The sequence below is a fragment of the Canis aureus genome, chromosome 24 (assembly GCF_053574225.1).
Source record: "Canis aureus isolate CA01 chromosome 24, VMU_Caureus_v.1.0, whole genome shotgun sequence".
Classification (NCBI taxonomy): Eukaryota; Metazoa; Chordata; class Mammalia; order Carnivora; family Canidae; genus Canis; species Canis aureus.
Genome location: NC_135634.1, coordinates 52,334,025 through 52,348,979, shown reverse-complemented (window position 1 = coordinate 52,348,979; position 14,955 = coordinate 52,334,025). Strand labels below are relative to the sequence as shown.

Below are 14,955 nucleotides of genomic sequence, written 5' to 3'. Positions count from 1 at the left end.
ACCGGGACGCGCGGCGAGCGGCGGAACTCGGTGTCCCAGAGACCCCCGCGCTGGGCCACGACGTCGCGCGCCCTCTCGCCGTCGCCGCCGCTGGGCTTTCTCCGGCCGCCGCCGTCACTGCCGCTGCTCCGGGGCTGGAGGGCCCGGGCGTCCCCGGGCGCGAGGAGGCTGCGGGTGGGAGCCTTCGCGGGCGCTGAGGAGCGGGCCGGGGGAGGCCGGGATGGAGCCCCCCGGAGGTGGGCGCGCTGCCGGGTGGGCCCGCGCCTGGGGCGGTTGGGCGGGGGCCGGGCGGTGGTCGGCGGCGGGGCGGGCGGCGGGGGCCGGGGGCGAGCGGGGGGCGCCGGGGCCGGGGCGGGGCGAGCGGGGGGCGGGGCGGGGGGCGGGGCCTGCCGGGGGCTCGCGGGGGGCGGCGGGGTCGGGGCGGGGTCGGGGCCGGGGCCGGGGCCGGGGTCGGGTCGGGGCGGGGCGGGCGGGGCGTGGGCGTGGGCGTGAGCGCGCGGTCTTTGCAGCGGCCTAGGCGGGCGGCCGGGCTCCGGAGCGGCGGGCGGGGTCTCGGGCCGCCGGAGGCCGCGGACGGTCGGAGGGCGTCGCGGACATGGCTCACCTGCGGGGATTCGCCAACCAGGTAGGAGGCCGGGCCGGGCCGGGCGGGGCGGGCGGGGCGGGCGGGGCCGGGCGCGCCCCGGAGGACGGCGGCTCGCGGGGCCGGGCGAGGCGGGTCCTGCCTGTGCCCGAGCCGCCCCCCGGCCTGGAGCCGCGCCTCCACCTGCTCCCGGTGCCGGTGCCGCGAGCTGCGACGCCCCGGGAAGGACACCCGCCGCCCGCGCCGCCGGCCCCGAGCAGACGCGCCCGTTTGGAAAAGAATCATCGGGTTGAAGGAGACGAGCTCGCTTCCGTGGCGACCCGCTGCCCTGCCCCGTGACCAGAAGCGCGGCCGGCCCTGCCCGCAGCCCGGGGCCGCCCGGAACCAAGCACCGCGTCTTCCCGAAGCGGACAAGCTCTCCTAGCCCGAGAGGAAAGAGGGCCGCTGGCGGAGGCGCTCCCGGGCCCCAGAAGCAGCCGTCGGGGCGAGGGGTCTCTGTGCCCGGGCTGACCGCGGTGGGCGGCCGGGCCACCCCTGCTGCGGGGCGCAGGGCTGGGGGCGCGGGGCAGGGCCCCAAGGGGGAAGCCGTCGTCCTTTAGAGGCCAGCACACGTGGCCTTTGTCCGGGGCGGGAAGCCTGATTTTCTCAAGACACTTGTGCTGTGACCCCGTGGGGCGCCCCTGCCTAGCCCGAGGGTCCCCGCCAGCTGGTTCCCGCCCTGCCTGCTGCCTGGTGGTGGGAGTGGCCTCGCTCCCTTCATCTTGTGGGGCCACAGACCTGGCCGCTGCAGGGCTGGGGGACGAGGGTCTCAAGTCTCAGGTCACTCAAGCCTTGAGGGATCGTCCAGACCGTGTGCTGTGCGTGGCCTAGAAAAGCAGCCGAGACGCAGGAGCTACGCACCTTCAGCCAGGGGGCTGGAGCGGGTGGTCCCTGTGATGTGCTTGTGCTATCGGGCCTCGGGGCGAGGGTTGGGGTCGAGGCCTGGAGCTGCGGCTCAGGGCTCCGCGTGTGCTCCCCCGGGCCAGGGGGGTCCAAGCGCCCCGTGTGGGGTCTCCCTGGTTGGGCTGTCGTGGTGAACCGACCCAGCTCTGGGCCCTCCTGGACAGTGACATAGTGTCCTCAGCAGGGCTGACGGGAGCAGAGGCACGGGACGCGTCGCCCACGGAGGCCTGAGGGTGCAGAGGGGACCCCAAGGCACAGCGGTGCTGACTGGTGCTGCCAGGTTTTCTTAGGACAGAGAACACAGCGCCACGGCACCAGCTGGACCACAATCCCTGGGCAGCCCCCACGCCCACGCCTGGGGCGCTGAACACATGGGCCCAGGTGGCCAGGTCCCCTGTGACGTCCAGGACTGAGCAGGGGATCGCGAGCTTCCCCCCAGAGGCGGAGGGCGCTCTCCCGGCAGACGGCCTTTTCCTGCTGCCCAGGAGTTGCTGGCAGACCCCAGCCAGGCCTCTGAGGTCGGGGTGGGTGCTAATCGTGGGATCCACGTCCCCGTCCGCACACTGCAGACAGCCAAGCAGCTGTGACTCACGGCCACGTGCCTAAGTGGCCTTGGGTTTCTCCAGAGCGTGTGCAGCAGGAACAGGTGCGTGGTGGGTGGTCCCCACGCCCGCTCCGGGCTGGTCTCGGCTCTGCTGAGGACGGAAGACAGCGCCTCACCGGCCCGGCGGGAGGCCCGCACGTCCATCGGCCCTGCCCCGAAGGCTGTGCTGCAGCACAGCCCACGGCCCGTGACCCGGAGTCCCAGCCGGGAGTCCCCGCCCCCGGCTCCCGCAGGTGCCCGGCGCGGGCGGCCCTCAGTCCTCTGCCTGGAGCTCAGCCGCAGTGGGGAAGGGGCCGTGCGTGCCGCGTGGGCCTGCGCACCGTGGGCGAGGCCGCTGGAGTCCCCGAGCTCTGGCTGGCGGGGAGCCGAGGGGGCTCGTGTGCGTGGAGGACCCTCCTCGGCGCTGTGGGCACCCAGCAACCCCGGGCGGGCCTTCCCTCACAGGGCCCACGGCAGTCGGGGCCGATGGGGCTCGGGGAGCTGGATTTGATTCCTTTTCACGCGTGGCTGCTTTAGACGCCCTCCTGTGACAGGCGCGTGGGCTGTGGGAGCAGGGCCTTCTGGCGGAGGCGCCTCCTGCGGGATGGGAGTCGCGGAGCCTCAGGAAGGCCCTTCTGCCCCCGTCTGGGCAGGACGCCAGGCCCCAGCCTCGGCTCCCGCACTCGGCCCCGGGCCTCGGCCCTGCGGGGCTGGGGGCTCCCGGGGACCCCGTGGGTTGCCTCAGGGCCAGTAGTGGCCTGCGCCCTGGAGCCCGGGGCGTCAGCGCCCCTCTCGGAGACCCCGTGGAGCTCTGTTCCCTGTGTCCCGGTGCCCAGGCCGCAGGGTGCTCGCTGGGCCTCAGTTTCCATCTGAGGCCCGAGTGCGGTAGTCTCCCGAGATCCAGGGTTAAGCACCCGGAAAGCCTTGGTTTGCAGCTCGTGGCCCAGGGGTCTGAGGGCCGCAAAGGGAAGCCCCTCCTGGGCCGTGGCCTCCTGGCACCACCACGCGGGCCGGCTTCATATTCTGATTGATACTTTGCTGTTTAAGGGTTCTCCCGGGGTTCGGGAAGGCGGGCGCCGGTCCGCCCCTCGGCCCTGGGCTCCCCCTGCCGCTAGCATCCTGAGTCCTGCTTCGTGCCGTGTGTGGGTTCCAGGCGGGTGGCAGCGTGGGGTGTTCTCAGCCGCCGGACCCGTGGTCCACGAGGGGCTCTGGGTGCCGTCCCGCTGTCACGGGGTGGCCTCGCGGCCCCAAGTGCCCACTCCCTGCCCGCTTCCCCGTCACGTGGTCAGTGAGCGGCACCTGGTCCTCTCCACGGTGGGCTGTGGGTGGGGGAGCCGTCCTGTCTGCCTGGGCCTGCGTGTCTCGGAGGCTCTTTTCTCTGGGCGGAGGATACGTTTAGTTTTTCTGAACAAAAGGTGAAAAAAGAAGAAAGGAGAAGAGAACGTGGTGAGCTCCCCGGCTCCTCGTTTTGGGATCGCCACCTCCCAGCCGCAGGGTCCCCGCAGCCTGTGCTGCCGCTCTGCTGACGGCCCGCCCCCGTGTCCCCGCAGCACCCACGCGTGGACCCTGAGGAGCTCTTCACCAAGCTGGACCGCATCGGCAAGGGCTCCTTTGGGGAGGTTTACAAGGGCATCGACAACCGTACCAAGGAGGTGGTGGCCATCAAGATCATCGACCTGGAGGAGGCCGAGGACGAGATCGAGGACATTCAGCAGGAAATCACCGTGCTGAGCCAGTGCGACAGCCCCTACATCACCCGCTACTTCGGCTCCTACCTGAAGGTGCCCGCAGGGAGGGGGCTTGCTCTGTGCTGGGCTGCGCTTGGGTACGTGCCGCGCCCCGCCGTGCCTGGCCCCCCCCCCCGCCCCCTGAGAGGACAGTGCTGATGCCTAGTGTTCCGCAGGGTCAGAAAATCCTGCTCAGAGCCTGGGCTGGCGACCCCCCGGGGGCCAGTGGGGAGCAGAGGTCTGGTCTGAGGGGCGGGAGGCCTAGGCAGTTGAGCGCAGACCCAGCTTCACAGCTGCCCCCAGAAAACAGCCCTGAGGCCCAGGTGGGCGTGTGGGTCAGGAGTGGGGTCTAATTGCTCTGAAGTGGCCAGTGACCCATTGCTGGCTGGCGGCATCTCTCCCGGAGCTGGGGCAGCCCCCGTGGGGCAGGCGCTGGGGAGCCGTGCCAGGGCCACTCTGGGACCCCTGCAGCCGGAGCCTGAGGCCAGCTCCTGGGGGGCTGCCCAGGGGAAGGGGGCTGCCTGGGGTGCAGGTCCACAGAGGCCGAGGGCCACCTGGGCCTCCCATCTTCCCGGTCTGGTTTTTGATGGGGTCTCGGCACAGTGGACCCGGCCCCTGGACCATCTGCAAAGTGGCTGCGTGGGGGTGTGATGGGAGGGGGCTGGATGAGGCTGCTGGGCCCTTGCATGGGGGTCCCTGAGGGGCCAGGGGCCCGAGTCCGCCCTGCTGGGGAGAGTGTGCCCTGGGGGCCCGGCCGTGCCCCTTTGCTCTCCGCCACGTGCTGATAGGTGTTTTTCTGGTCCTAGAGCACGAAGCTGTGGATCATCATGGAGTACCTGGGCGGCGGCTCCGCGCTGGACCTGGTGAGGTGTAGGCCGCAGCGGGGGGCAGCTTGCCGTGGGCAGGAGCGGACCGAAGGAGGTTGCTGTGGGCGCTGTGCCGCGGCAGCCCTGGACCCGAGGACCCCTGGGTGCCTCTCCTCTGCTGTCTTGGCGTATCACGTATTAGTTAGGAGCCATCTAAGCCAGACGATGTGTGTTTGTGGTCCTGGGCCCACGGGCTGGTTGGCGCCCCCAGGCAAACAGGCCGGGTGCTGCGGCTGGGACCCCGCTTTGCAATGAAGAAGCAAGCCGCGTACGCGCTCCCCGCTCAGTGTGCGAAGCTCCATTTATTTCAGGAGTTGAGGGAACAGGAGGCCCCTGCACGCGGCAGGGCCCCTGCCCCTGGTAGAGCGGGGTCAGGTCAGGGCCCGGGCGAGGAACGTGGAACAGCGCAGGAGAAGGGCCGGGGTGTGTCGGTGGGGGTGCTGAGCCTGCCCCCCGCTCTGCCCGCAGCTTAAACCTGGCCCCCTGGAGGAGACCTACATCGCCACCATCCTGCGGGAGATCTTGAAGGGTCTGGACTACTTGCACTCAGAGCGCAAGATCCACCGAGACATCAAAGGTCCCTGTGCCCCCCATCCTGCCCCTAGAGTGCCACAGCGTGAGGTGGCAGGGAGGGGGGGTGCTGGGCGCTGAGGGCCTCCTGTCCCCGTGCGATGAAAACACTAGCCTTGCACCTTGTGGGAGAGGGGACCTCTTTAAACCGGAAGTGTGGACCTGGGGAGGCGTGGGGGGGCGTGAGGGCAGGGGTCACGGTCCCCTCTGCTGGCCATGCTGTGGCTCTGCTCTTGGGTTTGTCATAGAAGGCAAACGCCGGGAAGGCCCTGGAACCCTGCCGGGGGTGCCCACGGGGGCTCCTCGCACTGGCGGCTGCCCGCCTGCAGCGCCTGTGGCCCCGGGTCTCTGGCCTGTCGGCTGGAGAGGAAAGCCAAGGTCCCGGGAAGAGACGGCCACGCTTCCTCAGGCAGCCGTGTGCGGGCCGGGGCCTGCGTGGTCCTGAGGGTGACACGTGCTGTCCTGTGTTGAGCAGCTGCCAACGTGCTGCTCTCGGAGCAGGGGGACGTGAAGCTTGCAGACTTCGGGGTGGCGGGGCAGCTCACGGACACGCAGATCAAGAGGAACACGTTTGTGGGCACGCCTTTCTGGATGGCACCCGAGGTCATCAAGCAGTCGGCCTATGACTTCAAGGTGGGTGCGGTGGCGGGTGGGAGGGTGGCCGCGGCATGGCTCGGGGAGCTCCGGGTAGCAACGGTGCCGCATGGCTCTCTGTCCAGGCCGACATCTGGTCGCTGGGGATCACAGCCATCGAGCTGGCCAAGGGCGAGCCTCCGAACTCGGACCTGCACCCCATGCGCGTCCTGTTCCTCATCCCCAAGAACAGCCCGCCCACCCTGGAGGGCCACCACAGCAAGCCCTTCAAGGAGTTCGTGGAAGCCTGTCTCAACAAAGACCCTCGATTCGTAAGCCCTGCTCCCCGGGCCGGCTGGGAGGCGGCTCTGCGGCGGGGCTCCAGGGGACAGCCCCACGGGGTTCCCCGAGCCCCGCCTCACAGGGCGTGGGGCCTGCACGTGGAGCACGGTCGCGGGGGAAGGGCCCCGGGAGCAGCGGGTGCGGCCGTCCCTGGCGCCTGGTGACCGCATCCTCTCCCCGGCAGCGGCCCACCGCCAAGGAACTCCTGAAGCACAAGTTCATCACGCGCTACACCAGGAAGACCTCCTTCCTCACCGAGCTCATCGACCGCTACAAGCGCTGGAAGTCGGAGGGGCACGGCGAGGAGTCGAGCTCCGAGGACTCTGACATGTAGGGGCCCCTACGGCGGGCGCGCCCCCGCAGCCCTGGGCGTTGTGCCGTGGGCACCAGGCGGGCCTCCTTGGCTGAGGGCCGTGAGGTTGCCTCCGAGACGCAGGCTGAGCGGGTGTGGGCCTCGGGCTCCCCCGGTCCCAGCCCCGTGGCCCTCACGGCCCTTCACCTTCCACCGTAGCGATGCAGATGCCGAGGACGGGGAGCAAGGTCCCATCTGGACGTTCCCCCCCACCATCCGGCCAAGCCCCCACAGCAAGCTGCACAAGGGGACGGCCCTGCACGGCCCCCAGAAGGTCTGACCTGGCGCGGGGAGGTGGGGGGGCTGCGTTCGGGGGGTGGCAGGCACCCTGGCGTGTGTGCTTCCACAGGGGGCACAGGTGGGGAGGGAGCACGCCTGCCGCCTGGGCGCGCTCTGCCCTCTCCCCTGCCCACCCTGCCGTGGCTTTGACTTCACAGTCCGCGGAGCCTGTCAAGAGGCAGCCGAGGTCCCAGTGCCTGTCCACGCTGGTCCGGCCTGTCTTCGGAGAGGTGAGGGCCGGCGTGGGGGTCGCCGGGGCAGAGGGCAGTGGTGCTTCTCTGCAGGTACTCCCCTCGGTGTCCCCTCAAGGGTCACGGTGACGTGCGCCGGCCAGCACCCCTCGGGGCCCACGGTGGTCAGGCCGGGATCTGGGGGCCAGGCCTTCTGAGCAAGGGAGCAGAAGGGGTTGCGACCACCCCGAGTGCTCAGCCTCCTGGGGGCCGGTGGGGGTCTCAGGATGACTGAACAAAAACTGTGTTTTGTGACCTTTTATTTTGAATTGCAGACACACGGGATGGTCCTGTTTAGGGAGCCTGGGAGGTTGAGTTCTTGGAGTTGGGTATCAGGCCCAGGGCGGGGAGGCCCCGAGGGTGACTCCCCTACGTGCCCCCTGCTGATGGGTGCTTGCTGACGCCCCAGGAATACAATGTAGCCAGGTGCCCGCACTCCCCACCCCAGGTGATGGCAGCCCCTGGAGCCCCAGGAGGGAAGATGGGACACTGAGTGCCTTTCCGAGACACGGGGTGGGGGGGATCTGGGTTCAGGCAGGAGAGCTCCCACCTCTGGGGGCCTGTGGGGCGAGGGAGGAGGTCAGAGGGGAGCAGGTGACGAGCTGGACTGTCAGGGGGCTCAGCTGTGTGCTTCAATGGCCTGGGGCAGGTGCCCACGCCAGGATGCTCTGGGACAGGTGGGGGGATGGCTTCATCCCGCTTGTCGGGTGCACCCGCTGTGGCCTCTGTGGGCTGGGCCTGCAGTTGAGGCTGCTGGGGGGCGTCCTAGGGGCCTCCTGGAGATGCACAGGCTCTTTCCCCTTTTGTTTCTGGAGTGTGACACGGGCTTGACCTGACTGCTACCTGTCAGGTCAGCTGGAGGGCATGGACCCTCCGTGGGCTTCTCGAGGCCCGGGTGGTGGGGAGGCCGAGCCTGACCTGGCTGTGGGGACCTCAGGGCTTCTGGGAGGGTTTCTCGAGCAGCGGACCTCCGCCGTGGCCTCTGCGGCCCGCAGTTGGGAGGAAGCCTGGGTGGCCCGGCCCGCCACTAACAGGCCGCCCTGCCATGGGGACAGGTGGGACTCGGCCAGCCCAGCTTTGTGGTGGGAGGGCTGTTAGGGCCCCTGGCGCCTGGGCTCCTGCACATGCAGCACATGCACGTGGCGGCGAGGGCCCGTGGGCGGAGCTCACGGGAGGCGGGTGCTGTCTTTGCAGCTCAAGGAGAAGCACAAGCAGAGCGGCGGGGGCGTGGGGGCACTGGAAGAGCTGGAGAACGCCTTCAGCCTGGCGGAGGAGTCCTGTCCTGGCATCTCGGACAAGCTGATGGCGCACCTGGTGGAGCGCGTGCAGAGGTGAGGCCCGGGGCGGCCGTGGGGGTCCGTCCCCAGAGGCCGGGCTCAGGGAGTGGCGCCCGGACCCCCACGCCGGCTGCCTCCCACCCGGCCAACTCTCCAGGCCTCCGTCCTCTCCGCAGGTTTTCCCACAACAGAAACCACCTGACGTCAACCCGCTGAGGCCTGCCGCTGCCTGAGGAGAGCCGGGAGGAGGGGCTGGCGTGGAGCTCCGCGATCCGGCTGCCTCGGCCCCAGTCCCCGCTCCTGCGCTCGGCCACCCCTGCCTCCTGCAGCACAGCGTCGGGGGAGCCACCGCCGGACGGAGCAGCGGAGGCTGTCGGGCCCATCTGTCCCCCGGGCCCGCGGCGGCCGTGCTGGCCGTAGGTTTGCCTTGTGTCAATCAGGTACCGTGTCTCCTCCTAAGTACTCGGATCAGCCAGGACTTTTTTTTTTTTTTTTTTTAAAGAAAACGGACTTCTCGCTTCCCCGACGTTCTGAGGTTGAGGTGTTTTCATAGAACATGGAGAGGCTCCTGCCACCTTCAATAAAGACCTGAATCGGAGCGATGCTGGCGGCGGGTGGGGCCCAGTTCCTGGCTTGAGTCCTCGTCGTGGCCCGCAGCGACCGCGTGGCCCGCGGGCAGGAGGGCGGGGAGGAGCCCTGTCTCGGGCTGCACAGCCGGCCGTTAGCAAACAAATAACAGTGTGTGTGTCCGTTTACGTCAGTTTATTAGGAAACCCTGGGGAGCCAGAACTGAGAGGCCCGCGGGGTGCGGCCGGCACCGCATGGCTCCTGTTGTCTGTCCTCCGCGGGCGCCGCCCCGGGAGAGGGGAGGGCGTGGCTCGGACACTCCCTGGCCGGTGCCTCCGTGGCCCTTAGGACACGCAGTCAGACGTGTCCTCTGCGTGTCCAGTCAGCGTGTCCTTAGACGCGCTGACCCCGCTCTGCTTGCTCGTCTGGGTCCTCGTCGGGCAGGACGGGCTTCATGCTGCTGCCTCGGAAGGCCCGGCCCGCGCAGGCGAGCTACTGGCGCGCTCGATCACCTCCATCCACCTGGGGAAGGGGTCGGACGTCAGAGCTCCCGAGGCGCTCACGTGGAGTCGGGGACGCGCTGGGCGGCCAGTGGCCAGCTGCCAGTTTCTTCCCAAGGACACCCCCAAACATGGGGAGAACCCTGGAAGCAGCGCCGTCCTCCCGCGCCCTCGGCAGCAGACCCCGCCGCCGGCCCAGGCTTACCTCTCAAACGTGTACTTGCTCTCAGCCCGGAAGAAGTAGACGTGGGACTTGAACTGGAGCTTGAAGACGTGCTCCTTGTGGACGCCATCGGCCTCCTCAGGGACGCTGACGCTGTAGCCCAGCAGCGGGAGGCTGGCCAGGGGGTGGTCGTCCTGCGAGGTGGCATGGGGCTGTGCAGCTGCTCCCCCGCCCCCAGCCCGGCCCGGGGAGCCCGCGGAGCACCCCTACCTGATGAGTCTTGTAGAAGAACAAACAGAAGTTGGTAAAGACCACCCAGAGCTTCTGCCAGCCGCTACTGTTCTTGAATTTTCTCAGCAGATAGCCCGAAAGCTGATTCTACAGGGAAAGAAAAAGCCGCTGACTCAGGTGCCACAGCCGCTCTGCTCCCAGGATGCGCAGCGGCCGCCAGACGCTGGCACTGAAGGCCAGGCTCTAAGTACGAGGAGCTACGTTTGTTTTCTGGATTTATACACAATCGGCCACAACTATGGCAGACCGCGTGGGGCCGAGCGAACGCAGCTCTGTCGACCACCCCCCTCCCATGCAGACAGGGTCAGCGGTGTGGGGCCCGCTCTCCTTGGGACCCTCCCTGGGACCAGGCTCATGGGCCCGTGTCCGTGCTGATGCCCACGAGTGGCCTGGTGAGCCCGCGGCTCTGACGGCCTCCTCCCCTGGCTCTGTGGCTTCATTCCGGGCCATCGCCGGCGCGCAGACACCACGCAGTGGCAGCAGCCCGAGGGCCAAAGGCCCGGAGCCCAAAGTGGCTCCTCCAGGTGATAGAGGAGTGGACTCCCAGGGTCCCGGCACCTCTGTACATGCTTCAGGGCTCCTGGCGGCCCCTGGGCTGCGCTGCTCGAGGGGACTTGCCTGACTGGTGTCCCCCACCCCCCGCCCGCCCCAGGGACCCTCAGGAGGGCGTGCATGGCGGCCGTACCTCGACAGCCGCGCTGTGGTCGGCTCTGGAGACGCTGGTGTTGCGGTACCAGCACACGTGGACCGTGGTGTTGGCCCGGCGCTGGCCCTGCCCCTCCAGAGAGCCGTGGGGGCCGCCAGCCTCTTCTGCCTCTTGCTCCAGAGAGGCCTCCTCCGAGGACCCTGGGAGGAGTGAGGCCTCTGCTCAGAGGTGGCGGCGCCCTGGGCACCAGGTCAGCGGATAGCAAACCCCCCGCTGCGGCTGCAGAGGAGGGCGCAGGCCCTCCCGCCCCCCAGGGCCCAGGACGTTCCTTGTGTTGGGGACCACGCGGCCGGAGGCAGCCTGGGACCCAGGACACGGGTTTGTGGGGGTGCCCGGTGGCTCAGGCCCTGGTCTCAGGCTGTGCTCCCTGAGGAGTCGGGGATTCCTGAATTCGCCCCCTGCCCCTCCCCACTCGCTCCCCCCCAAGAACAGGATTGGTAGAGAAGCTTGCTTAGGTGCAGTCGGGGTGCCCTCGGGGGTGCCTTGGCCAGAACTCACTGTAGGGGGGCGCGCACAGCACGCTGCCCGGCAGCACCAGGGAGAGGTCACTCCCGCGCTTGGCCATGTCGATGGCGTCGTTCAGGTCACGCATCCACTTCTCCTTTTCCAGGCGGGTGCTGGGGGGAGGGCCGAGGCTCAGAGGCGGCTCCGCGGGGCCCGGGCCCCCAGGGGCTCCTCGCTGTGCCCGCGCCCGGTCGGAGTGCCTGGTCCAGCCCCCAAGGCCCCTCCGCCGGAACGGGACGTCTGTGAGGGTGGCTGATGCCGAGCGAGGACTCAAGGGGCAGGGCTGAGATGCAGGGCTGGTTCCTGTCTGTCCTGCTGCCCCGGGGCGCTCGTGTCCGCATGCTCTGCCCTCAGCTGGGACGCGGCAGGATGGGAGGCGAGGGCCAGACGCCCACCCAGGAGGCCCCCAGCTCCCACGGGAGAGCCGTGGAGCCGCGGCGCACCCTGGAGCTCAGGCCCCTTTCCCACCTGCTGTGACCTGGGGAAAGTGATTGCTGCGCAGTTACAGCCCCGCTGGGGGGCAGGGTGCCGGGGGGCAGCGGCGGCACCCTGGCTGCGCCTGGGGACGTTCTCAACGGTCACAAGCTGCCCACCAAAGGAGAAGCTGCTCCCGCGGTCCCGCCGCTGAAGCCCGGGGCTGGCACGCCTGGGGCCGGGGCGGACGGGGAAGGCTCTTACCTGGCTGCCACCACGATTGTTTTCTGAGCCGCACAGATGGTGAAACAGTGTGGAACAGAGCGTTCACGCTCGCCTTCTTCTACCTGTGGTGAGAAGAGGCGAGCGTCGGGGCGAGGGCGGGGCCAGCGCGACCGCCGCTGGCAGCACGACACGGGTCCCTGGGAGCCCTGTGCAGGTCTACGCTGACTACGAGGGGCTACCAGAGGCACGGGGACCCCCACGCCGTGGCACCTGCCACCCGGGGGGGTGAGCCCTGGGCCTCAGGGCACCCCACTACTCACCGGTGGGTCCAGCACTATTAGCTGAAAGTCAAGCACAGGAAAAAATATTGAGCATTTTCATTATTGAAAAGAGAACTGGGCAATTCACTTTATAAACCTGTACTGGAACTTCCGAGCCAAAAACACCCTACGCGACGGATCGAGGTGAACTGAGGGGACTCCCAGGAAAACGCTGCCTAAGCAAGCCCGCAGCCAGCCGAGGGGGGCCTAGGACCACGGCCCCGCCTGCCCCGGGCCTTGGGTGAGCGCGGCGTCTCCACGTGCGGCCGCGCCTTCCCGCAACACTGGGGACGTCTGCCCGCAGCTCCAGGGGGGGCCGGAGGCGCGGCGGGCGTGCTGCTGCCCTGCGGAGTTCGGGGCGAGGCCAAGGGACGCCCCCGCGGAGGGTCGGCCTGCGCGGAGCCTCACGGACACAGAAGACCGGAGATGAGCGGGAGTGTGGGCGGTGAGACCAGGTCGTGCAGACGTTCCCCTTCGTCACCCCAAGGTAGCACGTGACCCCAACGTGACCGCAGGAGTCCAGGCGGGTTTGAGGGGATCTGTCCCAGTGATGCCTGAGTTTATATGGAAGAACTAAACGCTAGAGCGTAGCAAGGGGCCTTCTACGGAGGACGACGGCTCAGGGACGTGCCGCAGCAGCCACACGGCGACTCGACAGGAGACACGGCCCCGGGCGGCTGCTGCTGCTGCCTGGTGCAGGGGAACGGAACGGGAGGCCAGAAGGGGCCCCACGCGTTGGCAGGAGTCCAGCCACCCCCCCCACGGGGCCTCGTGGAGGCGGCTCGTGAATTGGAAAGTGGAACCGGGGCCAACGCGATGGTGCGCTGGCAGGGAGACCCATACTCAGGACGGGCACCCCGGGCAGCAGCACATGCTGAATTCACCCCGTCCCCAGGCGCCAGCCCAGGGGCACCTGTCCGGTGCCGTGTCAATCCCACAAGGTAAAACTGAACTGCGGGAGAAGTAAAAAGGAATCGCTAACCGGGGAACGTACCCGTGGCCCCGAGCGCGGCTGGCACCTACAAACGGGCATCGGTAGAGGCCAGGCGACAGGCACACTTGTGCCATCGCAGGGGCGGCCCCGTCAGCCTCCCGGACGTCCCTGGCTGTGCCCCTCATGGGGCCACGGGGGGAGGTGGGTAGAGGCTCCACTGGGCGTGTGCCCTACCCAGAGCCCTAGAGGCACGTGTGCCCGGCCCCTGGGCGCTGTGCTGGGTGCAGGGAGGAGTGTAGGACGAGGTCCCGTGGGGATGCTCCTGACTCTGAAAAACGAAATGGAGCCAAAGTGTCCGGTGCAGGGAAACTGAGGAAAGCTGCTGTGTGCCCTGCCTGCCCACCGTGCGTCTCTGTGTCGCAAGGGGTGGCGGGGATTGGGGGCCGACCTGAGCAGCAGCAGCAGCAGCGCAGTGAACGGGAGGCCCGAGGAGTCCCGCCCCCAGTCTAATATCTGGGAGGCCAGAAGGGCGCGGTGCGAAGTGCCCACAGCATGTGTTACTGGGGGCGACAGTCATGGATGACTTTTATTTTATGTTTTCAGTGTTTTCTACAATGAAAATACAGTTTGTAAAAGTATTTCAAACCAGCGGGGTGTGCTTCCGGTGTGGCAGGTGCGGTCACGCAAACAGGCCCCTTTGTGCCGATGGCTCAGGTGCCCAGTGGAAGGTGGGATGGCCCCGAGAACGTAGCAGGGGGCGAGAATGGAAGGGGTGGAAATTGAGGAAGACTGGCCTGGCCAAGTGTGACAGCAGAGTGGGGTCCGACCCCCTGACACCCGGACAGGAGGCTGTCCCGACACGTCCTGGACCCACAGCACGTTCCTGTGGCAAAAACCTGGCCGCCTGTCTTTGCTGCTGTGGCAGGTGGGCCCAGGCCGAGCGCGGGCTTACAGTCGAGGGCACACGCAGGGTGAGTCAGTGTGTGGAGCAGGGTCCACGACCTCCAGCGGGGTCTGCGGGGCCGTGCAAACTGGCCGCAGGGGTGAGGCTGGAGGGACTGAGGCTGTGATGGGGGCCGTGAGCGTGCTGACAGCATGTGGTGTGGACAGAGGGCGTGCCGAGTGACAGGGCCGCGGAGGGCCCGGGCCTGCTACGGTGACGGTGGTGCCGACGCAAGGTGACCCTCCCGCAGCCAGCTCACAGCACAGGGGAGGCCCCGAGCCTGGCTCTGAACCGTAACCAGCGGCTCGTCAGTGGTGGCGCCGTCCTACCGTTGGAAGGTGTGCGTGTGTGTGCATGTGCAACGGCGGGGAGGCTGATGTGAAGGGAACATGACTGCGGGGATGAGTCAGGTACGAGCCCAGGAACAGAAAGGCTCTGCAGTCTTTAGTGGTTCGGGTTTCACTTTCAAGAGCTGTGTCCGCTCCCTCCCGCAGGCGCCCAGCTGGGGTCTTTACACGCAGGGTGGGTCGGGCCTGACGCCTGAGAGGGCGCCACCCGCTGCAGGCGGGGTGTGGACACCAAGAACGGTGACCGCGACGGCGCCCAAGCACTCACCAGCATGCCGCGGAGTGGGAGGCGGCCCCGGATCCGGAAGCGGCTGGTGCCCGTGACTCCTCTGCTCGTGTACAGCAGCACGTCTGAGAACTAGACGGGAGGCCTGATCACACACAGTTCACAAACAGGTGACACGTGTCCGTGTCCAACGGTCGTTGGTTTCAGCTCAGGTCATGATCTCAGGGGCGTGAGACTGAGTCCCATGTGGCTCAGCACGGAGCGCTTAGGTTTGTCTCTCCGTCTCCCTCTGTCCCTCCGCTCCATGCTCTCCCCCTCTGCCTCTCAAATAAATACATACATCTTTTTTAAAAATTTAAGGTATCCCTGGGAGGGCTCAGTGGTTTAGCGCCACCTTTAGCCCAGGGCATGACCCAGGGTCCTGGGATCGAGTCCCATGTTGGGGCCCCTGCAGGGAGCCTGCTTCTCCAGCTCTGCCTGTGTCTCTGCTT

At 68.3% G+C, this 14,955-nt stretch overlaps 2 protein-coding genes and 1 long non-coding RNA gene across 12 annotated transcripts in view; 2 read left to right on the top strand and 1 right to left on the bottom strand.

Annotated features, from left to right (window-relative positions):
- Nucleotides 1-98: 98 nt before the first annotated feature.
- STK25 (serine/threonine kinase 25) lies at nucleotides 99-8,679 on the top strand. 2 transcript variants are annotated; one of them, XM_077869596.1, is made up of 12 exons: nucleotides 99-236; nucleotides 510-625; nucleotides 3,659-3,889; nucleotides 4,642-4,698; nucleotides 5,170-5,278; nucleotides 5,747-5,904; nucleotides 5,991-6,176; nucleotides 6,371-6,516; nucleotides 6,698-6,812; nucleotides 6,976-7,047; nucleotides 8,242-8,378; nucleotides 8,501-8,679. In XM_077869596.1, exons 2-12 carry the CDS (start codon nucleotides 596-598, stop codon nucleotides 8,538-8,540), a joined length of 1,281 nt encoding a protein of 426 aa, XP_077725722.1. In that variant the 5' UTR covers nucleotides 99-236; nucleotides 510-595; the 3' UTR covers nucleotides 8,541-8,679. The 2 variants fall into 2 exon arrangements, with proteins under 2 accessions (XP_077725722.1, XP_077725723.1); XM_077869597.1 differs by lacking the exons at nucleotides 99-236; nucleotides 510-625 and adding an exon at nucleotides 961-1,098.
- Nucleotides 7,293-14,955, bottom strand: part of FARP2 (FERM, ARH/RhoGEF and pleckstrin domain protein 2) — a 95,682-nt gene continuing 88,019 nt past the window's right edge. For 8 of the 9 annotated variants that reach the window (XM_077869588.1, XM_077869586.1, XM_077869591.1 and 5 more), the window contains 8 exons: nucleotides 14,507-14,596; nucleotides 11,734-11,816; nucleotides 11,050-11,168; nucleotides 10,531-10,691; nucleotides 9,825-9,932; nucleotides 9,597-9,748; nucleotides 9,289-9,413; nucleotides 7,293-9,254 (listed from right to left, as the gene is read on the bottom strand). In XM_077869588.1, the coding sequence (XP_077725714.1) occupies nucleotides 9,344-9,413; nucleotides 9,597-9,748; nucleotides 9,825-9,932; nucleotides 10,531-10,691; nucleotides 11,050-11,168; nucleotides 11,734-11,816; nucleotides 14,507-14,596 (783 nt within the window). In that variant the 3' untranslated portion in view covers nucleotides 7,293-9,254; nucleotides 9,289-9,343. The remainder of the gene's footprint in view (nucleotides 9,255-9,288; nucleotides 9,414-9,596; nucleotides 9,749-9,824; nucleotides 9,933-10,530; nucleotides 10,692-11,049; nucleotides 11,169-11,733; nucleotides 11,817-14,506; nucleotides 14,597-14,955) is intronic. The other variant, XM_077869593.1, reaches the window with a different exon arrangement.
- LOC144296386 (uncharacterized) lies at nucleotides 8,874-14,860 on the top strand. The gene is made up of 2 exons (XR_013363533.1): nucleotides 8,874-9,254; nucleotides 9,289-14,860. It is a non-coding gene; the product is annotated as an uncharacterized LOC144296386 (long non-coding RNA).

Coding starts and splice junctions, on each gene's coding strand:
- STK25 (XM_077869596.1), top strand. CDS start 596: ATGGCTCACCTGCGGGGATTCGCCAACCAG. Junction 6,517..6,697: donor AGCTCCGAGGACTCTGACAT/GTAGGGGCCCCT, acceptor CTTCCACCGTAG/CGATGCAGATGCCGAGGACG. Junction 6,813..6,975: donor CCCTGCACGGCCCCCAGAAG/GTCTGACCTGGC, acceptor TTGACTTCACAG/TCCGCGGAGCCTGTCAAGAG.